This window comes from Cordyceps javanica, chromosome 3, assembly GCF_051103115.1.
Source record: "Cordyceps javanica chromosome 3, complete sequence".
NCBI lineage: Eukaryota > Fungi > Ascomycota > Sordariomycetes > Hypocreales > Cordycipitaceae > Cordyceps > Cordyceps javanica.
The window spans coordinates 4,323,180-4,348,235 of record NC_139297.1 but is presented as its reverse complement, the minus strand read 5'-3'; the positions used below and the strand labels follow the sequence as shown (position 1 = coordinate 4,348,235).

Here is a 25,056-nt window from a genome sequence, read left to right as displayed (position 1 = left end):
TACGGATACCTACTTTACCTAGGCGGGTATCAAGGAACGTACTTGGGTCGGTACCTAGCAGCTACTTGCAATACTATGTAGCACGGTTGCACGGATAGCTACTTAAGTAACCTAGGTACGAAGATGGGATGGGAATGTTTTCTGACATGCTGTACGTGGCATTTTTTTTAAAAAAAAAATTAGTCGTGTTGTAAAGAGGAAAATTTCGTAGGACATGTGTCTACTATCAGTCGTCTTGGGCGACATGCCTACATACTCAGAACACATGTCAGAATGCATCAACATGTCAGAGGCCGGGTCAGAGAAACCGTCCTCCCATGTACTCCGTAGGTACTGAGCAGGTAGGAGTAATAAAGTTGGAGTGGCCATCGAGGTACGTATTAGTACAGTGGGCTTTTAGTGGACTGCTGGCGGGCTTGGCGTAGATTTGGGGCTATCGTGTCTTTGGGGGACAAGGGGATTTCCGGGCGGTGGCGGGGGTAAAAGGAAAGGGGGGGGGAGTGGGAAGGGTTTGTTTGGGATTGGCTGTTTGAATTTTTAATTAGACGTCTGAGAGTACGGAGTACCAAGTGCGAATTCATCAACAAGTTCTCTTTATTAGGCATGGGATTAATCAAACCACTGCTCTGGCCTGCTACTAACTAAGTAGAAGGGGGAAAACGAGAGACGCGTGCGTGGTGGGTGCACTATACTGGAAATATTGCATGGTTTGTTTACAAGGGGCAGCGTCAGATGGTCAATATGGGGATAATACTGAGTAGGTAGGTCTGTCTGTATCTACGCGCACATGTACAGACTATGTATACAAGATTCATATATTCGAATAGTTTTCATCTCATATTTTGGGGTTTTTTTTTTTCCTTTTGATTATTTGGTCCTAACTTTATCTTGTACATGTCGTGGCAACCTGACCTGATAATGGACTTGTCACCAGGGGATATGCATGGGAGGACCCTGCCTGCCCGCGTCGCCTGGCCTGCCCGCCCACCAAAGTCGGAACGCCCCCTGGTGGGACGGTGGAGTCGCCCTTTTTCTAGCGCCTGCAACCACTCAAAGTCAGAGGACTCTACTGCAGTCTTGCACTCAATTGCACTGTACTGATAGCGAGGCAAGCTTTTTTACTAACAGTTAATAAAAAAAGAAAACAAAAGAAAACAGGCTGCGAATCTTGATCATCATCTAAAAGGAAACCGCAAAAAATAAAGCAAAAAAAATCTGATGCTCTGTTTCCCTTTCACCCTGACCCATTATTCGTTTCCTTATTTCTTTCACATCTAGTTCCTTTTCCTTTGCTTTCCCTCGCAATACTCTCAGCTCACCAGTCGAGAATCTCCTCGCCCCCAAGACTTCTACTACTTACCCCGCGCTCCCTGTCCAGGGGGGGCAGCCACTGCAGATGTGCACATGCACGACTGTCATACAGGTTACATGCTTGGCTACGGAGTACTTATACCCTGGTGATAAGTATGGAACATGGCTGTCACCGCCACTGCAGGCAGAGTGACAGGCCGCCATCTGCAGGGACATGCTGGTACTACCTCTTAGTACCTAGGTACGGAGTACTCAGTAAGTAATAGTACTGACCGCCTTGTTCTGTGCCCCCGTCATCTGCCGCCACACACAGAATCCTTCACCAGCGGGGACCATCAATCATCTCTACTAATATAAATCCAACGAGTCGGTCTGACATATCGGCTACATGTACGGAGTACCTGCCCTATGTGCCTCGGTATCTACTTGCATCTTGTTAGGCTCCAAAAATTTTCAACTACCAAACGGCGAGGCCGATATGCCGTCCCAATTTATTAGCGTCGTTGGTCCGAGACTGGCCCGGCCGGCCCGTCCGCCTGCTGGCTAATTGTCCCGTATCCAACATGGCCGTGGCATCTCCATATATTCCACGTTCTCACACCCCAAGGGACTCAGATGAACAAAGTCAATAAAACTACACTGGACATGCTGAAAGTCTGCCATCTTCACGGAAATCTCCAGTTGGTGGCCAAGTACCACACCATGACTAGCGCAATCGCGATGTCGATGTGGTCGATAAACTCCACGATTACATCATCGGCATGAAGGAAGCATCTACACATCCTCGAACCCGACATCGCGCTGCCCGCTGGTCCCCATGCGAAGGATCTGATGTATTGCACGGGCGATACGATACCAGTAGAATTGATCAAGTCAACGTGAAATCAATGTTGGGCCACGCTTCACACCATCGCCAACACCGCCCACACCCCCTTACACCTCGCCTAGGTGTAGTACCCTGTAGCCCAGCTTCCCCCACCTAAAATTTGCAACCGCCCGTGTCCTTCACGCATCGCGCCGTGATTGATAACTACGTATCTACTCAATTGGCTGGCTGCTCATCGCATCATCACAAGACTGTTGCGCCAAAACCAGCATTCCACCCCGATACCAAACCAACTACAGAGAAACGACTTTGCAAGCACGTCCAAGCCCGCCCGCCGCCGCACTCTTCGGTGAAACAAGAAAAAAAAAAGATGGCACCCTCCAACGGCCCGCCTCCGCAGACCGGCCTCGCCCTGCCTCTGATCTACCGCCTCTTCTTCCTCGTTCTCGAGCCCGTCTCGGCCCTCGTCGGGGCCTACTTCTGCCACGCGCGCCAGGCGCGCTACCTGACGCTGCTCGACGCGTCCTCGGCCGCCGCGGCCACGTACGCCACCGGCGCCGTCCCCCTCGGCACCTCGGTCGCCCTGTCCCAGCTCGCCGCCATGTACCTCTTCTTCGCCCTCAACGAGGCCGTCGTGCTGCGCAGCACCGGCGACCTGCGCGTCTGGCGCGCCGTCCTCGCCGTCCTGCTGCTCGCCGACCTCGCCCACCTGTACGCCCTGCGCGCCCTCGCGGCGCCGCCCAGGGGCAGCGGCGTCTACCACGACGTCCTCGCCTGGAACGCCGCCGACTGGGGCAACGTCCCGTGGGTCTACGCCGGCGCGGCGCTGCGCGTCTGCTTCCTCGCCGGCGTCGGCATGGGCACGACGGCGCCCGCGAAGAAGCTGCAATAAAAGACGTTCGGCGACAATTGCAAGGGCGGGGAGGGAGAGGGGGAGGGGGAGAGGACGGGATGCAAGCCAAGAAATGAGTATCCCAAGGGATACGTGGAAACATCCGTGAGGGTCCATCAGAGAGCAAAAGCAAAACGCCGTCTTTGACAAAACTCACTTCATACCGTTACCATGACTCAAACTGCAACCTGCACATTTCCGGTAGCGGAAGAGCGAGGCTTGTTTGACGCTGCAGTCTCGATTATGTTGCCAACCTGGCTCGTGGTATTAACCCCCCCCCCCCCTGCTACCGGCTTGTTGAACCAATTCTTGGAAACCTCACCCCTGGGAGGGCGCGTGTCTTACAATACAGCCTTATTTTACGGTTGTGGTCGTGATATTCGGCTTGAATGCTCCTTGGACCGTGTGACAGCACACTCTCAAACATGTAGCCGTAGATGCGATGTACGATAATGTCTTGACCGGAACGACACCGCAGAGCTAGCTAGAAAGAAGAATGAGTGACGGTTGAGAGAAGAGAAGAGAAGAGAATGCAAAAGTAACGGGGAAAATATACAACAACTAATATCCGTTGACGTGTCTCGGCCGGGCATTATCTCAACCCGCAGGTGCGTCACTCTCGCCGTTGCGGTGCTGAATGAAACTTGTCTACACACATGTCGAATGGCCAATCAAGACACCCGTACTACATGTTTGTTGCCTCTCTTTTCTTCTCTATTTCCGTTCCGTCAAGGCTCTGCAGCACATCACACGAAATTGATTCCGATGCTGCTTTTGGCATAATGGCGCCCCTCATCCGACCATGCAACAAGAAAAAGAAGGTACCAGGGCCAGCCTAGGACTTACTCAAAAAGAACAAAAAGGCTTTCCACTTGCCTTTAGAGGTCGAACCTTGAAGAATTTCGGGATACGTGCGTGTGACTTTTTCTCATGGCCAGGGCGAAGCTGAATGTGTCTGCCATGTTGGAGTGTACAGTGAGAGGGCAAAATCGGCAACAAAGTTGGCAGCCCCCATTAACGATCGTTCCACTTCGACAAAAAACCCCCGAAAAGAAGAAGAAGAAGAAGAAGAAGACCGAAAAAAGCCTTCCGAGACAGCCCAGGTCGAGTCTCGGAGCAGAAAATCGTGATGCGAGTGCGTACTGCATAATAAGACGACCCTTTGCTTCTTCTTCTTCCCCCTTCCCCCGTCTGTTTTCTAATAACATGAGAAAAAAAACTTGTAAAATCCAAAGAAAAAAATTTCTCTACAAATTATGTATCCGTGCTAACATGAGAGGGGTAAACCCGACAATTGCAGCCTTCTCCGCCAACAGCATGGTCGATGCCGCGACCTACTGCTGCATCGTCTCCGGCGATGGCTAGGCCGGGATATGCGGCTACGTCTGAATCGTCTCGCCCACAAAGCGTATAGGAGAAGACATAAAGCGACAGGAGGTTAGGTCTCGTCGCATGAGCTGTGACAAGGCTCTGGCTCTCTCATTAGTCCTTCTTTCACTGTGGCGACGGAGGTCGGTTTCCTTCTTTTTTTGGGGGGGGGAAAGGATTACGCTGCTGGATCTAAACTCTTGAACGATTGTTTTATCAAACAAAAACCAATTAATGAATAAATTGGGTCGTTTAAGAAATCCATGATGCCGTTGTTACGTCTCTGAAAAGTCTTGATAGAACCACTACGGAGCATTTCTTGTATACACGCTTTTTAGGGGCGGGGATTCGGTCAGTGCTGATCGCCCTTGCTCTTGTTGCTTCGGGGATGTGAAGAAAAGGCCAAAAGGAGAAACCATCTCTCATGTAGAGAATAGAGCTATTTCGTGACATGCTGGATTACGGGCCCTTGAAAAAAAAATGGTGAGGATGATGTTGCAACGGCTTACAGGCTCCGGCCCGGTCCCGGGCCCCGAAAGAGCTGTACCGGCCTGTCGCTGCCCCGTCCTTTCTACGCTGGTTGGTGGAATAATCCCGCCAGAGCCGTCTACTGCTGCTTGAACCCCCACGGATCCGGCCAACCACGCCAGAGACTGACAGGACTACGGAGCCGTTGGCTTGTCTCAATTGGGTAATTTGCTCTGATGTTTGGCGGCGCATTCGCCAACAATTTGGCGGGGTGAGCTCTACGAGGAGAAGGATAGGGATGCGCCACAAGTCTTTTCGCTCTAAGTTTTTCCCCTTGTTATATTGTCCAGCTTTCGTCCTCTCTTGCCCTTTTACTCTCCAATCATATTCTCCAATCATACTCTCGAAGCCGTCTGTGCCAGGGAAACCTTTGGAGAGAGAGAGAGAAAGTCGAAGAAATCAGCATAAACAGCCATGTCCTACCCCGAGCAGTTCACAGGGTTCCAGGCCCCCAGCGCCGAGGAGTGGAAGGACTTCCGGAAGCAGTCCTGGGCGCCGCGCCCGTTTGAGGACGTCGACGTGGACATCAAGGTCGAGTGCTGCGGCGTCTGCGCCAGCGACCTGCACAAGATCTCGGGCGAATGGGGCGCCTGCCCGTACCCGCTGGCCGTCGGCCACGAGGTCGTCGGCCGCGTCGTGCGCGTCGGGCCCAAGGTGACGCTCGCCGCGGTCGGGCAGCGCGTCGGCGTCGGCGCCCAGGTCTACTCGTGCCTCGAGTGCCGCCAGTGCAAGAACGGCAACGAGACGTACTGCACCAAGCAGGTCGACACCTACGGCGGGCTGTATCCCAACACGCAGCACATTACCCAGGGCGGCTACTCGTCACACGTTCGCGTCCACGAGTACTGGTAAGCGGTCGCAGTTGCCCCCCCCCCCCTTTCCCTTAACCCCCTTTCAACCCTCATCAACGACTGAGAAATGTTGGAGAGACGTGCTGACAGGTTTTGCCGCTCTTTTCGTTTTGGGGGCGCAACAGGGTGTACCCGATCCCCGACGGCCTCGAAAGCGCGCAGGCGGCGCCGCTGCTGTGCGCGGGCATCACCGTCTTCTCGCCGCTGAAGCGGTTCGGCGCGGGCCCCGGCAAGAAGGTCGGCATCGTGGGCGTGGGCGGCCTCGGGCACTACGGCATCATCCTGGCCAAGGCGCTGGGCGCCGAGGTGTGGGCGCTGTCGCGCACGCGGGCCAAGGAGGCGGACGCGCGGGCCATGGGCGCCGACGGCTTCATCGCGACGGGCGAGGCGGGCTGGGACAACGGCGCGCCGCACGCCATGAGCTTCGACCTCATCGTCAACACGGCGACGTCGTTTGACGGCTTCGAGCTCGGCCGCTACCTGCGGCTGCTCGACGTGCACGGCCGCTGGAACTCGGTCGGCCTGCCCGGCGGCGAGGGGCTCGCGGTGCGCAACCAGGACTTCATCGCCAACGGCTGCTTCATCGGCACCTCGCACCTCGGCAGCCGCGCCGAGATGCTCGAGATGCTGCGGCTCGTCGCCGACAGGGGCTTGCCCTCGTGGGTCGAGCCCATCCCGCTGTCCAAGGAGGGCCTGCAGCGGGCCTTTGACAAGCTGGAGACGAACAAGGCGCGCTACCGCTCGTGCATGACGAATTACGAGGCGGAGTTTGGCGCGTAGCACACACACACACACAAAGGCGTTTGGGGATGTAGGAGGGGAAACCCGCAGCGGGATGTCGTGGTTGCAGTTGATTCCTTGATATGGGAATCCGGGGGGGAGGGGTTTATAAGCCGGCGCGAAATTAACCCCTGCCGAGCACCTTGATGGTACTGTTCGGACGTTTTTACCCGCAGCAAGTATCTTTTTTTTTTTCAAACAAAATCATTTTCAAAATTTTTGAGTTGATAGAAGGGTTTTTTCTTTCTTTCTGTATTTATCAAAGCAATTATTGCACATTTGTGTTGCCACTTAGCTGGACGACACGCACTCATTGCCGCATCTCGTTGGTCAAACCCGTGCCCAGACTTCTAAATGATGCTTGGCTACTACTTACAAGAGTTTATCGATGCTCAGTTGTGCTTATAGTAGTCTTTGACCTTTTCGGAATGTCTCGCTCTGGGAATCCCTTCCAAGCACTGCGAATGTCTATTGTCGACTGAGATCGTTCTCTATTCGATTCAGTTGCCAAAGAGCCTTTTTCTGGAACTCTAATAATCTTCACAACAAAGGATACGTATGACATAATATTAAGGTTGAATATTCTACTACGGGGGTCGAAACGGAAGCAATGGTCATTGATAGTATCGATTTTGGCTAGGCTAAGGGATTGTCTAATGCTCAGCGTTCTTAGGCCTTGGGAAGCCGGACCGGACCGTCGGACACCGGCCCGTCGGGCTGAAGAGGTCTTTGGAGGCTCTTTGCCTTGACAAGTTCCGAATGTGGAAACGGTGTATAATTGCGTGAGCATGAATTTGAGGACTTGGTCAGATTCAATATTCTGCAAGTCCCAAGATGCACCGGTCTCGATGTCGCCCATTCGCCAGCCTCTCTGGTGACATGGCGGATCAGGCACAGACGCCCTTCCAGTTGCAGTTCAAGCCAGCGACGCATTGCACCCCATCGTTGCACTGCTGGCCGGCGGTGTGATATGGGGTGCAGCGGTTCGTCTTGTAGCTGCATCCGAGACCGGCCGCGCAGGGCACGGCGTTGCCACAATTCGCGCCCTCGTTGCCGTAGGCGGTGCAGCGCGAGCTCGTATAACTGCATGCGGAGCCGGGGCAGCACTGGCCGCCGTTGCCGCAGTACTGCTCTACTGCTATGCAGCGTTTCTCGAGGTTGAGGAGGCCAGGGGCTGGGCTCGCTGCTGCCAATGCCAGCAGAGCAGTGATGACGGTAATGAGCTGGGGAGACATGTTGGTGCCCGGGTTGATGTTGCGTATCAAGTAATGCAAAAGATGAGGTACTCTGAGTTGCGTTGGGAAAGATGTGATGCTGCTACCCGGTTTTCATCGGCAGGGCATCAACGATTTATATCTGCTCGTCGGGTGGATTGGGCCGGGGTCGCCACGTTCTGGACTAGCGGACTACGCATCCAAATAGAGCGCATTCGCGTGAGGCTGAAGCGCGATTTCACAACGCAGCATGAACTGTTAACTTGGGCTGCTTTGCCTACGCCAGGAATCCGTTTCCGACTTTCTGCTATCACCACTTTTCCAGACAAGTCAAGCATAAACACGACGTTGCTAACGGTACAGGTATATGAAGCCCGTGTACGCATATTCACCCATCAACCGAAATCAAGAGGAGAGCGTTTTTAGCTAAAGGCTGATCCGTAGTTATCTCACAAATGCGTAGATGAAAAATATACAGTGGATACTGAGTAGGAGAAAGAACATGGCGCCCCGTCACAGATACCGCCTTTTGCGAACCACATGTGCCACGTTCTCATCCTCGAGGAAGTTGTGGAGGGTGTCGCTGTCATCATTATATCGTGAGAAAAAGGCAACCTTGTGTCACTCGTCGCTCCGTATCACTCTTGCTTATCAAGCCCGCTGTTCGTACCCTGACCCGACCTACCATGCACGTACCTAGTCATTACTGAGTTTCCGCGGCAATACAATACATTTCAAATCAAATGCTAGGGTCAAAAATGATATTAAGAGTAACAACGCGCAGCGTGCCCTAGGCGTCGGGCGGATCTAACGCGCCCAGGTACTTTATGCATTTGAAAAAAAAAAAGTACTTAAATCTGGGAAGAATGAGCAAAAAGCGATTCAAGTATATCTCTATCTACCAGTGAGCTAACCAAGTAGTATTAGCCTTCTAGTAGTTTTACCAAAGTAGTTGCACTTAGGCAACAGGGTATGCATTCAAGGAGAACCAAATCGGATGTTGTGGTTATGCTCGAGTAATATAGTATGCCTGACAATATATGGAGTTTTGCAGACCAACACATGATGGCACTCTAGCTCCGCTAACTCGATACAGCTATATTGTATGAGCTTTCTACCCACAGCTATCTAGAAGAGCACTCTTTTCAAGAAGTGATACGCATTTTTCTGGTTCTGTTGGAAATTCGACGATACTTTCTTCTCGCTACGTAGGGGAAGGACAAGTCAAAACCTGACAACGACCACATTGCCCTCTTTTTAAGTTGTGATACGATGCGAGAGAAATACACGACCAGTCGATGTCTTTATTCTGTTCTGATAATGGTCCTTCAAGCAACTCTTGAGTCCATCACAAACATACGTTTAGCTGAGCACTGCGGTTTCCTCGGGAGGTCGAGACTCTTCGGAAATCGCCGAATGTTAAGAGAGGAACAAGTCGAAAAAGGAAATCCAAGGGAAAACGAAGAAGATTATAAATTATCGTTAACTAAGAGAATTTTTTTTTTGTTGGCGATGAGGATATATTCAGCTGACTTCTATGCCTGACGATTGTCCCGTAGTTAGCCTAACTAAGCGTGCGTGACTCAAACGGCGGCTTACCGTGAACCAACGCAGAATCGCGAAGCCTATTTCAATCAGTCGCATGCACATTCGATAGCAACCAAGCTGTGATGAAATCAAAGTGCTACATACCAAGAGACAGTGCTGAGCCATTTCCCTCACACTCCAGTACCAAGCACGCCCACACCATGCCAGCTACCGATTTCAAGGTCAACACTGCACGCTTGTCGCTGCGCCAACTGCCGCCAAACAGCCACCTTGTTCACGCGACCAATTGCCTCGCCACATGGGGCTCTGGAATCGCTGCCGAGCTGGCCCAGGTGTTCCCAGACGCGTGCAAGATCTACAAAGCATTCTGCCAAGCCGCAAAGGACAGCGACAGAGACCAGCTGCCGCCGCGCAGCCTGGCGGGCCAGTGCCTCGTGATCCCGCCCCAGGAGAGAGACGTGGCCCGCGGCGCGCCCAGAGTGTACATTGTGTGCCTGTTTACGTCCTACGGTTACGGAGCGCCCAATAGATCAACAGGGAAGCCGGGCAAAGACGATGCAGATACAATCGTCCGGCAGACGCGAACAAGCCTCCAGGCGTTCCGGAGAAAGCTAGAGGAGGGAGGAGAAGAAGAAGAAGAGGCCACGAGTTCAGAACAGGGGGCTGCCATTTACTCGCCCATGTTTAACTCGGGCGCATTTCGCGTATCGTGGCAGAGGACGCTGGAGGCCATCGAGGAGGAATTCGCTGGCGCCAAGGCAACGTGGACGGTGATCCTTCAGCCGAGACAACAGAGCAAGTGATGACGCCGGGGCGTAGGCTGTTGGAACGGCGTGATGACCCCAATCCGCTGTATTTCTGATTCGATCATGATGGATTACACATCAGCATCAAGAATTCCTCCCTGCCTGGCTATTATTCAGCTTCGTATCTCGCTTTTCATTTCAGCCCTGTGGACCACTTGTGTCCACCCACAGAGCACGTCTGGTGAGAGGCAGGCACAAATTCATGTCTTAGCATTCAGCCCTACAACAAGTTAAACAAAATTAGCGAAGAGAACCAATGCAGAAGGCATAATGCTGGCTTGGAGAGACGGGCTGTTAATAGGACCTATCGAATAATGCATACAGAAGCTGGCTTTATCCCAGAAATAACCTTGACAAGGACTAATACAAAAATGGACGCGGCGAAGAAATAACACCATGAGTCAACGTTCGGCGAGCCCAAAACGTACTGGCCGCGCCAGGCGAAAGAGGGGTTGGCGTCTCAATTCAACCAGAGATTGGACAATGGCTCCTGCGTCCATGCTCGCTCGCCTTGTCTGATCTAATAACATCCAGATTGATCGAATTCATCTCGCATTTTCACCCACCGTTCTTCGGAGCGGCAAACGCAGTCACGTCAAGTCCAGTTCTCAGACTTTGAGGAAGCCTCCCCGGCCAGACCCTGAACGGCCTGGATGGGGCTGGTTAGTCTCCGTTCTCAAGCCACATGGCCCCAGCCTTGGTGTCTTTTCTCCTCTCTGTCGCGACATCTTGAATTGCTAAGCGATAACGGCCTGGCTTCCGTCAAAGAGCCACCCGGGTTGTGACAAAGCAGCCTTGCCGGCACCCCTTGTCATGCTCCGGCACACTTCGAGTCACCCATCTTGAATTATCGCCAGCATTATTCTCAATTTTTTTTTGCAGGCTCTTTTTTCTCTCTCAATTATACAATTCTGCTTCCTAAGCCGCCCCGCCGGGGGCTCGTTGGTGCGCGCCAGAGTGCGATGGACTAGGCGCTACCAAGCCCATCGTGAATGACTACCATCATTCACGCATTTGATATAAATAGCTGGCTCGCCCGCTCAGGCGCTGCTGAAGAAATGGACATGATTGAAAAGACTATACAAGACATCAAACAGTACTCTACTCTCGACGCAACTCTGACCTTTATCACTTCAATTCACACGACTTACACGAATCAATTCATTCGGTGCGCTATATAGCCGTCGTCCCGAGATTCGGTCTCAGAAGCAGCCATGTAAGTGCCATCAAAGCCCAAGGCCAATGAGAAAGACGTTCTAACTCAAAATCACTGTAGGCCAAATACAGACGCTCCTGCTTACTCTGCCGTGGCGTCGGAGCAACTCGGCCTGAGCCTGCGCTACCGTAAGCTTGCTGCTCGAAGTGAGATTCACAGCGTTGGCCTGTCCGCCGACGCGCGCGACCCCATCGCCTACGCCACCTTCAACGGCGGCCAAATGGACCAGGTCTGGCTCGACATCTTTGAGCTCAACTCGCAGCGGGGCCTGTCCAAGGTGCCCGGCGGCCACGCCGCCTTTGCGCCCGCGGTCGGCGGCGGCACCTCCACCGCCCGCGTGGCCACCCTGCGCGACTGGACCGTGCAGCTCGGCCCCGGCGTCGACTACAACCACTCGACGTCGCTTCTCCTCCGCGACGTGCACACTGGCAAGTCGCTGCTCGAGATCAAGGGCGCGTGCGGCGACCCCGTAGCCTGGAGCCGGGACGGGCGCGCCATCGCCGCCGCGGAGCCGCGCCGCCACCGCATCGGCGTGTGGGACACTCGCACGGGGGCGCTACTCGGCCGGGTCGTCTCCCACATTGACAAGGTCGCCTTCGCCGCCTTTACACCCGACATGCACCTCGTCACGGCCTCGCGCGATGGCACCCTGCGCCTCACGAACCCGGCGACCAGCAGGACCATCGCCCGCCTCGAGATTGAGGGCCTCGGCGCCGGTAACCCGCGCGCGCTCGTTGTCGCGGCCGATGGCGGCACCGTCGTCTCCGTCTGGGGCGCATCGGTGCATGTTTGGATGCCGCGCGCCAGCCACGTCACCTCGTACACGCTGGCGTCGGTGAGGCGCGCCGAGGGCGTCCCGCTGGCGCTCTCCCCGGACGGCAAGTACATGCTCTGCTGGACCGAGGACGGGTTCGACATCATGGATGTGTTGTCCGGCGCGACCGTTGCGGAGCGCCCCGGCGGCGCGCTCGTCACGGCGGCGGCCTTTTCGGCGGACGCGGGTGCCGTGCTGCTGGGCCGTATGGACGGCTTCCTCGAGGTCTGGGACATGGCCAAAAAGGCATAGGTGGTCTGCTCTAGCCTGACATTGAAGAAGCGTGACGGAGGGCTACAAAGGGGATATATGCATTGAGTAGTTGGATTTTATTTTGGACGGCTTGAGTCCATTGGAGTTTGGAGAGATTGTTTGCTCAGATTGGATACAAAAAGCACTTTATGGAAGCGAAGCATTTTTTTTCGGTCGGCTCTCAGCTGTTTTGGTATCCAAAACTGTTGGAGATTGGTCCTTTTTTTTTCCCTTGGCTTTGGTTTACTTTGGCACAGCCTTCTAGGCCATGTTGTTTTTCTCTTGCTTCTTGTTTCACCTTTATATGGCTACTTCAACAGCCACAACATCATACAGCTCAACCTAGAATAAAATCGATAGTTGTTCTAAACTGCTTGCTTGAATCACGGTGCACTAGCACGGCTCTATATACTGTATATATTGACAAGATACCCGGCAATGTCTGCTACTACTCTGTATGTTCATGTTTCTGTCTCTCCTCTAGGTACATTTCGTTCTTATTGCAGGAGCACCGGCCCGAACAACAGATCAGAACGACCCCATCTGGCGACGGAACAGCACCTCGCCGCCGTCCAGCGTGCCGCCCGCCTTGGGGACCTTGACCGCGCCCGCCCGGGCCAGCTCGATGGCCAGCCTGGTGACCAGGCCGTCGCAGCCGTGCGCGGCCATGACGTCGGCCGACACGGGCAGGGGCTCGTCCTTGCCGGTGACGCTGCTGCGCGTGCGGACCTCGCCGAGCGGCAACGCAAAGTCGGGCGTCCCCGAAAAGGAGCTGTAGAAGACGTCCTCCAGGCCCCGGACCGGCGGCACCGGGCGCAGCGTCGTGCGCAGGTCCGGCGCGCCGTAGTAGTCGCTGTACACCAGCAGCGCCGACGAGCAGCGCGCGTCGCCCGTGGCTGCCAGCACGCGCGTCCGGAACCAGTCCCGGAAGGTCTCCTGCTGGCGCTTGGCGGCCGGGTAGGCCGACGCGGGCTGCTGGCGGGCCCATTCCCAGCGGTTGTTGGGGGATGGGTTGACGTAGGGCTTCCGGCCGTCGTGTTTTTCTGTTTCGATTGTTGATCACAAAAGGTTAGCAGATTTGCGCCAAAAAAAAAAAAAAACTCGAAGCGAGCTGGTTGTGCAGCGGCGTCCTCCGCCCTCCCCCCCCGCCGCCCCGGTGGTCACGTACTAGCATAATCGGCAAAGAAGGGTTTGCCGACCAGGTCCCATTGCTCGCTCGACACGAGAGTCGCATATGTCAGGTTGAGGTAGGTGGCGAGGGTCACGTCGCCCACCTCGGTCGGCCGCGTGCTCGCCCACAGGGCCTCCAGGTCAATCTCCTCCACCTTGGCGGCGCCGGTAATGGCCAAGGTTGCGTTGAGAAACGCGCCGAGCATGCGGTCCACCTCGGGCCCCTTCTGCGAGGGCCAGCGAAAGGTGTAGACCGTCTTGGGATAGTCGGGCGCCGCCACGTCCGCCAGGGAGGTGTAGTTGGCGCCGTAGAGCACCCGCTGCGCCGCGTCCCAGAGCGCCGGGTCGCGCGCGAGGAAGCCCGGCGTGTCGAGGGTCGGGGACAGCGGGGTGACGTGATCGAGGGTGACGAGCCCCGTGGTGGGGCGGTTGCCGAAGAGCCCGTTGACCTTGGCCGGCCCGCGGACGCTGCCGCCCGTGTCGCTGCCGAGGGCGAGGTCGAGCCATGGGTACGCGGCGACGGAGGCGCCGGCGCCGGCGGAGCTGCCCTGCGGGACCGAGTAGCCGTCGCCGCGCGGGTTGAAGGGCATGTGCATGTCCACGGCGTCGGACCCGTACGTGTCGCCGTTGGCGAACTGCGACAGCATCTGGTAGCCGACGACGACGGCGCCGGCGTCGACGAGCCGCTGCACCGCCGGCGACGTCGCCGCGCACGCCGGGTACAGGTGGTACCACGCGCGGTTGGCGTTGGAGCGGCGCGCGCCGCGCACGCAAAAGAGGTCCTTGATGCCGACGCGCACGCCGGCGAGCGGCCGCGCCGGCGTGGCGGCGTAGTAGAGCCGCGAGGGCACGCCAACGGTCAGCGTCATGGCCGTGGGGATCTGCGCCGACAGCGTCTGCACGCTGCCGTCCGGCTTCTGCAGCAGCGACCCCGTAAACGAGTTGGTGAAGTCGTCGTAGAGCCGCAGCGCGCGGTGCGCCCGCCCCGTGTGCACGTTGACAAAATACGGTCCGGAGGGCAGGCTGGCATTGGGAGGGAGACTTTGGACAGGGGCGCTGATGTTGAGGAGCTGCTGCTGCTGCTGCTGCTGCTGCTGCTGCTGCACAGAGCACGGTTCCGAGGTATTCAGAAAGCGACTGTCGGCGACGTAGACGCCACCGGCAAGGAACGGTGCCCCAAAGACGTCGTCGAGCTCATCCCAGCTCTGCAGCAGGCAATCGAGACTCGTCGCCTTGCCTGCGCTCTGGACCACCGTGACGGCCGCGAAGCCGCCGCCGGCGAGCGCCGTGTGGTTCAGGCGGGGTATGGGGAGCTCGCCGGCGACGTGCGGGTCGATGAAGTAGTATAAGTCGTCAATCTGGACGCTGGCACCGTTGAATACGACACTGGCAGAGGCAATGCAGCCCAGGAGACCAAGGACAGCCCAAGGGCCGCCAACGTTGATGAAACTCGTCATCTTTGCTTCACGGGAAGGCAGGCTGTGAAGGATCCTGAGATGAGGAAGGCTGGCGGCTGGCGCATGCATGGCCATGCCTCGTCCCTGCACTACTTATTATACGAATATTGCAGCCCCATCGCGGAAGAGACGAGGCAGACAAAATAAATTCACTCATCGGAAAGCGAACCCTGCCAGGTGGTATGCCAAGTGGACATTGCAGAGGCCGTGTAGAAAGGACGACCAACATCAAGGTCGATTTTTATGCTTAAAAGGGCCGTGCGGACCGGAGCTCGACAAGAGTCCCCGTCAAAACTAATCCTGTTTGACGATAGATTGGCCTTGGCGAGAGAGAGAATTCGGAGACACTGCCATGATCTGGCCTGGCGTTGACTCCGCAGGGTTGGAAATTAGTAACTAAATACGGAGTACAAATTAATTGAATATTAGAATTAAAATTTTAATTTTCTGATAATCTCCTTATTTTTTTCGAAATGAAGGAAAGTTGCTTCAAGTGCTTAGAAACCTTTCTAGAAACTACAACTACTAAAAGGCTTTATATATTGCGAAATGAGCAGTCGTTTATACTGTTCTTACTAATCTAATTACTTGAATATATAGGAGATAATAAAGGCATCAGTAAAATAGCTAGCTTAGCGATAGTATCTTAAGCTAGCTATTCCAAGTCACCCTTTAGAAGTAGAAATATTGTGATACTGCTAGCGTCAGCTTCATAAATGCCTGCCTCATGACGCCCAAGCTTGACCAAAAATGAAAATTGTTGAATTAGCAATCAGCAATCAACATTCACACAGTAGAGCGCCTGTACGACTTCAGAATGGCTACGAAGCAAGAACTAAATAACCGCCGAGAATATGGCTGCGAGGTTGTCCTGACTAACAAAGAATACTTCTACGTCGGTCATTAGTTTATGAAACGGACGCTTAGAAAGGTATGAATGGCAATCCGTCTCCGAAGGCACCATCATAATTCCCTAAATAACCTATCCCTAGCGATAGAAAACTAATGCTACTATTCTCTGGCTTCTTCGTAAGGAGACAAACATTCCGCTTCCACCTATAGAATACACGTTTGAAGATGACGGAGCCCTCTATCTCCAAACGCAACATGTGCAGGGACTTAGCATAAATGATTCAACACCATGCCTGGCGTGCCTAGCGAATCCCTCCTATCTCCTCCTCAACGGGTCACCGGCGGGCGACGGATGTATAACAGCTACTAGAAACCAAGGGACGCCAAAGGAGATTATGTCTTTTTGCCACGACCATCTCGGCCAACATGACGTAATCGTTGACCCTGTTACCCTTGCGATAAAAGCCATCATTGACTGGGGGTTTGGTGGATTTCGGCCTGCATGGTTCGCGAGATCTTTTTGCAAGGAAGCGGCCCGGACCCAGTGTGATTCTTCAAGGGGAGGAAGACAGCGTTCAACGATGGCGTGACTGGTTGATGGACTACTGTGACGAAGTAGTGATGCCTCAATTAGGCAGTAATACTGAATGGCAAGTAATTTGAGGTCTAGGCTACACTCTATGAGAACTACCATTTAGTTTGCGGAACGCAGGGGGCCCGAGGGACCTTCTATTCTGAAAGTCACATACAACAAATAATAACCATCGAATGATTATTATCGTGGGGACGCATAAGAGGCGAATTTGGCCATGGTACGGCGAGTTCTTGCAACTATTCTTCTCAACTTTGTTAATTAAAGGGTTTATATAGATTTATATAGATATATATGCAAGTCTCCGCATCAGGTCTCACTACGGAGCCCCATATCTTGTAGGCAGGTCCAGTCCTGAGAAAACTCCGCCTGCGAGCTGTGGTGGGTATGTAATTCATCGCTGGAATGTTGCAAAGCGCAATAAATCAAGAAAAAAAAAGCACGCTCTAAACAATGCCATCCCCATGTCGCTCCAAATGCTTGATCCAGTCTAATATGCCATTCGGTACATTCCAATGTGCTCGACAACTTCTCCACACTCATGTTTGTTTGTCTCGCCAACGCCGTTGAAATAGCCCGTAATCCGCTTTGCTGCTCCAAACACCTTTCAATGCTTTTTTCTCTCTCTCTCCCCTTTCATCTGTTCGTCGCCCTCCAGCAGAGACCGTTGCCAGATTCTGCAATGCCAACACCGATTGCTGCCGTTTCCAGCTACCTCAGCTAGGCAGTCCACCCCAGCGTCTCCAAGCTATTCTTTGCTTCAGATGCCGTCATGCTACAGACGCCCAGTTGTCGTGCTTGAGCGCCGCGGCGCAGGCGCTGGAGTGATGCGCCAACCTTCCAGTTCTCGGTTTCGTCGATGACAAAGAGATATCGCTTGCCGTCCTGGTCACGAACTGTCGCTCGAAGCAAGTGAAGCCCTCTGGCTTTCCACTCACCCGACTGGCCGGAGGTGTTAGTTTTGCCAAATTTTTGTTCGCAAAGACCGAGTCGGCAACAGTCCTTGCACGCCTTGAGCATGTCAGTCAGGTAGACATCCGCCTCTTCGCCAACGAATGGCTTGTTGGGGTCTCTGTCTCCCGCGCGTGCACGGCCTGTTGCCATCTTGTAAAGCAAATTCGCACTCTTGTTGTTGGGGTGGGGAATCGAAGCAGACGCAGAATTCAAACAGTGCGGGGGGCACCATACCTCGACCAGCTTGAGAGTCCATGCTTTGACATCCCATTCGCGTTGTGGCACACCGCGAACGTCGTCGTCAATAAACAGGCCTTCAGTGGTGATGCGCAGGATGAGACCATCCGTGACGGACCCTACGCCGGAGATGAGCTGGCTCGCCGGTGTCTTGGCATATTGGTTCATGAACAGGTAAACGGCCTGAATGACAATCTTGTCTGGATCCTTGGTGGTATACGGACCACGCATAGAAGGCGGAGGCGAAGTGCGGGCTGTTGTGTGAGATGGTGCCCAAGAGCCATCCGAGGCCATAGAGCCCCCAGAGTTTCTCCGTTGGTGTCTCTTGGGCTTATCGTATGGCCGGTAGGAGAATGCATCTTCTTCGGTGCTGACATACGTCTTGGCGGTCGGGGCCGGAGGTGGCTTGTCAGGCGACTTTGGTGGTGCCTTTGCGGTGGACGTGGTCGATGGCGCTGGAGGCTTCCCATTAGGCCACATGCTCATTTTCTCGCCAACACCAGAAAAGGCATAACTACTTCCTGCACGGTTTGCCGTTGACGAGGCTGTTTGAGTTGGCGCTTGCGATGGTGGAGGCGGTGGTGCTTGTGCCTTTGCTTTCTCTGCGGCCGCTTTTGCTTCTGCAGCCTTGGCCGCAGCTGCCTTTACCTCTGCAGCCTTGGCCGCTGCAATCTTTGCTTCTGCAATCTTTGCTTCCTTTGCCTTCTTATCGGCTATTTCCTTTTCTTTCCGTTGCTTCTCTTTTTCACGTTCTACTCTTTCCTTGGCCTCTTTGGCACGGAGTTCAGCTAGGCGCTTAGCAAGCTCCTCGCGACGCTTCTGTTCGGCTTCCTTGGCTTTCCTTTCCTCTTCTTTCCTCCTCATTTCGTCTCGTGCTTTTTCCCATGAGCCTTTAGCTGACGGTTTGGGGTTCTCCGGTCTCTTATTTCCCGTCTGCGGCGGTGGCTTTTGCCAGGAAGATTGGGGCTTCTCAGCACCAGCGTGTGGAGGAGGGGGGGGAGGAGGCGGCGGTGGTGATTCAGGTTGTGGTTGTGGTGGCGGCTGAGGTGGTGATTGCGGCGGCGGCCCATTGGGTGGTGGTGAAGAGGCGTATCCGCCAGGAGCTGGACCGGGACTTGGGCCAGAGTTTGGCGGAGGAGGAGGCGGAGGGCTGGACGGCTTGTGTTTGGACCTTGAAGAAGACCCTGGGTCGTTTTGAGTGCGTCCGAGGGCCCAAGCACCGAAGCCTACGCCCACGATGAGTAATGTAATGCCCATGTTGCCGAGGCCTTCGAAGCTATCCCACCAGGCGCGAAAAGCAGGCGCCATGCTCTGGCATAAAACTACGAGGATTAGTGCTGAGGCAAACCCAGCAACAAAGCTGTTGACATTGGGCTGCAGAGAGGGCAAGTAGAGAAACCCAGAGCCGGCTGAGTGTTCGGGAATGACAAAGATGTCATATTTGCCCGGGGGAAGGCCACCAGACCGCGGCATCTGGCCATGAGGCGGGGGTGGAGGGGGCGCACTCATGACGAGTACGCCTCAGGCCGAGCAAAGGAAACGAGGAGGCCAGAGACAAGATCAAAAAGAAAACGCTATAGTCGGGGGTATCTTGGGGACGCCATTGGGCTGAGAAAATCGTGCAGTCGTGACAATAATCGAAGCTGCAACGGGATATTAGCTGGTGCCGAGGACAAGTGATGAATAAGACGGAACAACACACCAACGAGGAAAGAAGGCGACAGAGAAATGAAGACAATCGAGACAGAAAACTGGTGATGCTATGCTTCCCGAGCCAGTCAAGGAGCCAGTCAAGGAGCGAATCGATCCAAGCAGAGAATAGGAGGTGAGCGGGGTGTGGATGGTCGACGGTTGACGGTTTGCCGCTGAGGAGCTTTTCGTGTAGCTTGCCCCAAACGGGCGGATCAAACAAAGACCAATACAAAGATGGCTGTGCTTTGTTCGGGAATGTTGGTTACGAGCAAGACAATGTGAAGCTGTCGTGGGATGAGCGAAACAAGGGTAATTCGAAGAAGAATGAAACGGCCAGCAATGAAGAAGACGAATCGGTAGGAATGGGGGGACACGGGCTGCACAGAAGCCGATGGAGCATGGTGGTCCTTGTGTTTACTTTGGCTGGGGGAGGGATCCAGGCATCCAGGGTCAGCGACTTTTTTTTTTCTCTGGCCCCACATTTGGATTTGGGTGGTGGTGGTGAGTGGAGAGATGGGATTACGTTTTGTGCGGGAAGCTTTGGGGGCTGCTGTTCAGTATCAGAGCAGCAAAGGCACCTACACCAGTTTACTGGGGTTAGTAGTGCCGGGCCGGCAGTGTTGTTAGCGCAGCAAACACCAACAAACATACTAGGACTTACCTAGCTAGGTACTTGACGCTGCTCAGTAGAGGCAAGGAAGAGAGGTAAGTCGAGGCAAGTGCCGCAGGTACCTCAGTAGGTAGGACCGGAGACAGCTATCAGCAAGTATGTCAATTAGTTACCCCGTACTAGCTTGGCTAACGATGTCGCTCTTTGTCTCTCTTCAGCTTTCCATCCAATGATGCCCTCATCCATCACATTGCTACTGAGTACGCCCGCTGCTGAAATTACCACACACACTCCGGATGGACCTCATTTCTTCCCGTCCTCTTATGCTCAATGAGCCAATCATGCCAGCCTCCGCCACAAGAGAGGGCTTGATGCCACCAACCAGCGACAGGGGGGCATCCCTCTTGGAGTCTTAATGCCTGTCCCCCAATCATTCATTGGCGCAGAGCGCACAAGTGACGAAAACCACGAAAAGGCACGACAGCGGATGGCAGTGTGGAGGAAGGCTTCGTCTCATCACCGCTAACCAAGGACCGCGGGACAACTCCTCATTGCGACGCCCAGGCCGACGCTGACATTCTTTTGCCTCATCGTTACCGAAGCCGCCGGATGTGACAGGACCCTGCGCCAGTTCCTGGGACCAGCGGGGACAGTTCGAAATGAAGAGGCAACAGGGTCCCTTCAACAAGCCTTCGTTCCATGACCACCTCTTCATCCAGGTCTATATGTGCAATCAACTATCGTCACGAGCTACCGAACAGCAGTTACTGTTCTTTCTTGCCAATCTGGCCAGACCTAAACAAGAGGGACTCAAAAACCTACTTACCACCGTAGCCTGTAATTCGTACTCCGTACCAGTACGAACTACAGCTCGTGAGTATGCATCAATGCCCAACGGACGCTGTGACACCTTCCAATCGGGTTATCCCAATCTGGGCCGGCCGAGTCCGCAGGAGGGGCTAGAACTTTTTTTTCAGGAAAAGAGAAACACGACACCCCATACTTCTGCATACTGAGTAGGCGGTCAAGCCTGTTTATCCTTCCAAGCCATGCGTCTGTTTTCTGCAGCGGTAATCCACATGTCGAGCCTGCAGCATGCTCAACAGCTGTCCATTTTCAAGACAAGACTGTAAGAACTGATACGACGCTGGTGGGCAGGCACGCGCCCGAGTGATTCATTACCAGGTGCCACGCGGTAACCTGCTATTAAACCCCCAGACACACTCTTCGCAGCAAAGAGGCATGAAGAAGAAGTATGTGTCAGGACGGTGCTCAGTATGACAAGGACTGCGAGAAGCATTCGTCAAAAGACGAAAGAGGGCCCAATAGAAAACAGAGTGTGACCCAGTCAGTCCCGTGTTGTTGTTGGCGCGCGCGCTCGACCTCTTCCTGAGACGACGCTAGTCTCCCCGGCGTTGCTGGGCAACCACCATGCACGCCTTGTCATCTGTGACGTAGTCTGATGAGTAGCCCGGTAGCCACCACGGCTAGACCCGTTCTTGCCGCTTTGCGCCTGCATATCCGGAGCCAGCAACTCGGCTACCCGCTCACAGAAGCGTTCGCGTGCAATCTCCAAATTAATAACTCGTGCGCCATCGTAACGTAGTAGTAGCGGACTATGCTTACTTGATCAGTCATCGAGACTCTGCTTTTGCACTGAGGTATCCGATCTGACCGACAAGTATGACGGCGTCGAACGAGCAATGCAATCCCACCGTGCAGGAGTGGCTCTGTGTCAGACCGGGGTTCTGTTGTCGTGCGCCCTCGCAACTTTCTGAATTTAGCAACGACGATTAAATAGTGTTGGCCATGTCCAAACAAGTAGCTGCCTTTAAGTATAAGTAATGGTCAGGCCACATACTTGTACAGTCACAACCATCAGACACCTTCTCTATTGTAATCTGTACCAGGAAGTAGAGTCTGGACTTTTATCCTGGACAGCTAGAATTAATAGTAGTATCGCGAGTCGGACCCCAGCACCGGATGGATTTTCCAGTGGATTATTAGGTGGGCTTTTCGCCGCGGACCATTGCCAGCCACGTCTCGGGACTCACCCATCCATTCACCCAAGCATACTGAGTATGCTACAGTTTTGCGCGGCGCCCAAGACCAACCAGGCAATGAAAGCTTGTCATGAGAGAAAGTCTGGTATATTAACCGGATGTTTGCAGGCGAACATCCTTGGCGTATATGCCGCCACTGTTACGATCGTACAGCGAAGTTGATATAGGAGTGCCTACAGCGGAACGTGTTCTAATCCACAGATTAAGACACCTGTAGCAGATCCTCAGACTTTAGTTACTAACCAGTCTAGTTGACCGTTAATCTGATCTCATATTGGATTGGTAGCAGTCCCAACAGTAAAGGTCTTGGTCATAGTGAATTCACCGTCAATATCGTGTTGGTAGCCCTTCTGGTTGGCGACAATTCTCTTTCCAAGCTCATCCGTGAAATCGCAGCTATAGTGCGTATGCCCAAAAGCCCAGAGCGCTACCGAGCCGCTCTTCCAGCAATCTTCGTCCTTCAGGTCCGTCGCGAAGCCAGAAATGACCGGGCTATTCACATGCTTCTCATCCACAGCTCTACCATCGAGGGTTGGGCTATAGTGTGTGAAGACGATGATCCGTCTCTGGGGTTGGAGAGCTCCAATCTCCAACACCTGTTTGTTTAACCAGTTCAAGTCAGAGGTATGCGCTTCAACATGACGATCGATTGTCCAATCCCGGATTTGATTAAAATCAACAAATCGGCTTGAAACGGCAGCGGCCTGTTGCCTAGAGACGTTCGAGAACAATGTACAGCCTAAAATAGTGATGCCGTCATTCATATCGTATCGTGTCTGATCAAGAAAGATAAATCGACCAATCGTTGATCGAGATCGAAGTTGCTCCATCCTGTCAGCGAAGTCGCGCACTCTTTGCTTTGCAGCCGGCCAGCTACCATTGGCAGGCTCATGATTTCCAAGCACGAAAAAGACATTCCAATAGCGATGTAGTTGCTTTTCAAGGAAAGAGAAGATGCCGTCGTCAGCTATGTGACCGGTATCGCCAAGAAGGGCAAGATTCGGCGCCGTTTGTTTGAGAGCATAGTTGTAAGATGGTCGTGTTTCGAGGTGCAGGTCGGAGACGATCTGGAAAGTCACAGATGTCATTGCTGAGCGTCATATGTAGAGACGCTGAGCAGGTTTGTTATGTGGCTGTGGGGTAACCCAGGCCGGCAAGCAAAATATTGAAGATCGGAAGTTGACATTCGAGTCGGAGCACGATTTCGTGTCACTATAGATATCCGAGATATACAGCCAAAGTATCACACGGTCCTCGCTGCTTATACCATGTGTTAAGGCATTTTGGAAATCTTTGTGCAGGAGGCCAGCGGTTGGTTGTGGCCAGAGCTGGCCAAACCATGACGTTGGCCCGTGACAAGCCCACTTGCTACTGAACAGGCAGCAATGAAGGGGGAATGCTTACCATTAGCGGATATAAGACATTAACACTCGTTCGAGCTGGCTGGTGTTGGCCTCTTATTTGCCCTCGCTGTGTTCCTAGAAATTAGGTGGTGGGTAGGATGGTGATGCTCGCGCGGGCGAAGAGGACATGGAGATCGTCAAAGTGCCTGCAGCTTTCACCGCATAATAAGGCTGATCAACTAGCACGAAACCAAACTATATTGGGTCGCCGTGGGGTTGATCCTGCAGGTCGCTGTAGGTCGTAATCATTCGGCCCTCATCAGCACGAAACTGGCGATACATCGAGCTCGCCGCCTATCAGGCTGTTTTGTAAACTTTCTCCTCTCTCTCTTCTTTTCTTCAAGTGCCCGCCATACTTGATACATAGAGACTCCCCCGCCGTGCGTGGCCAGTTCTGCTGCGTCGCCATAATGATGGGCGTGGGCGGACTAGCCATTCCAACTGGCGCGTCCCAAATAGGCTCGCCGCAGGGATCGCCTATGCCCGTTTGCCCACGCCGGGCCGAGCATCAGCCTAACGGCGTGAAGAGGCTTCCAGAATCCTTTTTTTTTAAGGTTCGACGGCGTCGCTATAAGACAAAGTCCAGTCAAACATTTCCCCGACATGGTCTCCTTCTATTTACTCGGTTAGATTTCATTCAAGTTTCTATTCTTTTTTGCCCATCTTTCTCTGTTCAGTCTCACAACCGAACCTTTCCTTGCGCATCTTGATCCCCAAGTAAAACGAGACAGAAGAAGGAAGAACAAAAGAAAATGTCCTTGTACTTGGTACCAGCAGGCGACGCCGACGCCGACCGCTTCGCCGCGATTGAGCACGCAGCCCTCCCCGACGACGCCACCAGCGCGGTGCTTTTCCCCGGTCCTTTTGCTGCCGAGGGCGGCGTGTCGCGCGGCGACCAGCTGCGTGAGCACCTGCGGAGCGACCCCGACTGCCACTGGGTCAAGGTCGTCGACCGCGACCTCGAGGCGCAGCAGGGCGGCGGCGGCGGCGATGACGCCACCATTGCCTTCGCCGTGTGGTACTTTTGGGGTGTCCGCGGCAAGCCGCTGCCCGCCTCCGTCTGGGGGCCCGGGACCAACGCCGAGGCGTGCGAGCAGTACTTTGGTGGTCTGGACAGGCGGTGGGAGGATGACGTTGGTAGCAAACCGCATGCGTGTAAGTCTTTTCTCATATAATATATATATATATATATATATATATATATATATATCCGGGAAAACATGCCCGAGTTCTCGGTTCAGTGCAAGCAGCCAACGCTGACATCCTTCTTCTTCCTCCTTCTGTCCTCATGGGTCGGTCAGACCTCAAGTTTGTGCACACCGACCCGGCGCACCAGCGCCGAGGAGCCGGAGCGCTGATGATGGCCTGGGGTGTCAAGGAAGCCGACAAGCGAGGCCTGACTTCGTACGTGCAGGCCTCGCCGCAGGGCCAGGGACTGTACGCCAAATTTGGCTTCGAGCTCGTCGACATCTATGCGATTGACCTCTCTAAATGGGGCGGCCCAGAGCGCGAGGAAACAGCCATCATGATTCGGCCTGCTCGGGCGGCAGCCGGTTCTTAAAGTTCAATACAGCTTTGTGTGTGTGTGTGTGTGTGTGTGTGTGTGTGTGCGCGCGTGTG

General features: G+C 54.1%; 9 protein-coding genes across 9 annotated transcripts; 5 read left to right on the top strand and 4 right to left on the bottom strand.

The window, feature by feature from the left end:
- Positions 1-2,507: 2,507 nt before the first annotated feature.
- V2A60_005497 (uncharacterized protein) lies at positions 2,508-3,029 on the top strand (the record flags this gene model as incomplete). The annotated part of the gene is made up of 1 exon (XM_083256807.1): positions 2,508-3,029. The coding sequence occupies one exon, from the start codon at positions 2,508-2,510 to the stop codon at positions 3,027-3,029; it is 522 nt and encodes a 173-aa protein (XP_083112933.1).
- A 2,310-nt stretch (positions 3,030-5,339) lies between these two features.
- V2A60_005496 (chaperonin 10-like protein) lies at positions 5,340-6,556 on the top strand (the record flags this gene model as incomplete). Its single annotated transcript, XM_083256806.1, has 2 exons — positions 5,340-5,773; positions 5,902-6,556. 2 exons carry the CDS (start codon positions 5,340-5,342, stop codon positions 6,554-6,556), a joined length of 1,089 nt encoding a protein of 362 aa, XP_083112932.1.
- Positions 6,557-7,443: 887 nt separating this feature from the next.
- On the bottom strand, positions 7,444-7,791 carry V2A60_005495 (uncharacterized protein; the record flags this gene model as incomplete). The annotated part of the gene is made up of 1 exon (XM_083256805.1): positions 7,444-7,791. One exon carries the CDS (start codon positions 7,789-7,791, stop codon positions 7,444-7,446), a length of 348 nt encoding a protein of 115 aa, XP_083112931.1.
- A 1,727-nt stretch (positions 7,792-9,518) lies between these two features.
- Positions 9,519-10,121, top strand: V2A60_005494 (ADP-ribose 1''-phosphate phosphatase; the record flags this gene model as incomplete). Its single annotated transcript, XM_083256804.1, has 1 exon — positions 9,519-10,121. The coding sequence occupies one exon, from the start codon at positions 9,519-9,521 to the stop codon at positions 10,119-10,121; it is 603 nt and encodes a 200-aa protein (XP_083112930.1).
- A 1,061-nt stretch (positions 10,122-11,182) lies between these two features.
- On the top strand, positions 11,183-12,406 carry V2A60_005493 (WD40 repeat domain-containing protein; the record flags this gene model as incomplete). Its single annotated transcript, XM_083256803.1, has 2 exons — positions 11,183-11,292; positions 11,401-12,406. The coding sequence occupies 2 exons, from the start codon at positions 11,183-11,185 to the stop codon at positions 12,404-12,406; spliced, it is 1,116 nt and encodes a 371-aa protein (XP_083112929.1).
- Positions 12,407-12,934: 528 nt separating this feature from the next.
- V2A60_005492 (uncharacterized protein) lies at positions 12,935-15,033 on the bottom strand (the record flags this gene model as incomplete). Its single annotated transcript, XM_083256802.1, has 2 exons — positions 12,935-13,449; positions 13,575-15,033. 2 exons carry the CDS (start codon positions 15,031-15,033, stop codon positions 12,935-12,937), a joined length of 1,974 nt encoding a protein of 657 aa, XP_083112928.1.
- A 2,164-nt stretch (positions 15,034-17,197) lies between these two features.
- Positions 17,198-19,177, bottom strand: V2A60_005491 (uncharacterized protein; the record flags this gene model as incomplete). The annotated part of the gene is made up of 1 exon (XM_083256801.1): positions 17,198-19,177. The coding sequence occupies one exon, from the start codon at positions 19,175-19,177 to the stop codon at positions 17,198-17,200; it is 1,980 nt and encodes a 659-aa protein (XP_083112927.1).
- Positions 19,178-22,302: 3,125 nt separating this feature from the next.
- V2A60_005490 (uncharacterized protein) lies at positions 22,303-23,121 on the bottom strand (the record flags this gene model as incomplete). Its single annotated transcript, XM_083256800.1, has 1 exon — positions 22,303-23,121. One exon carries the CDS (start codon positions 23,119-23,121, stop codon positions 22,303-22,305), a length of 819 nt encoding a protein of 272 aa, XP_083112926.1.
- Positions 23,122-24,188: 1,067 nt separating this feature from the next.
- V2A60_005489 (GNAT family N-acetyltransferase) lies at positions 24,189-24,997 on the top strand (the record flags this gene model as incomplete). The annotated part of the gene is made up of 2 exons (XM_083256799.1): positions 24,189-24,591; positions 24,738-24,997. The coding sequence occupies 2 exons, from the start codon at positions 24,189-24,191 to the stop codon at positions 24,995-24,997; spliced, it is 663 nt and encodes a 220-aa protein (XP_083112925.1).
- Between the last annotated feature and the right edge of the window lie 59 nt (positions 24,998-25,056).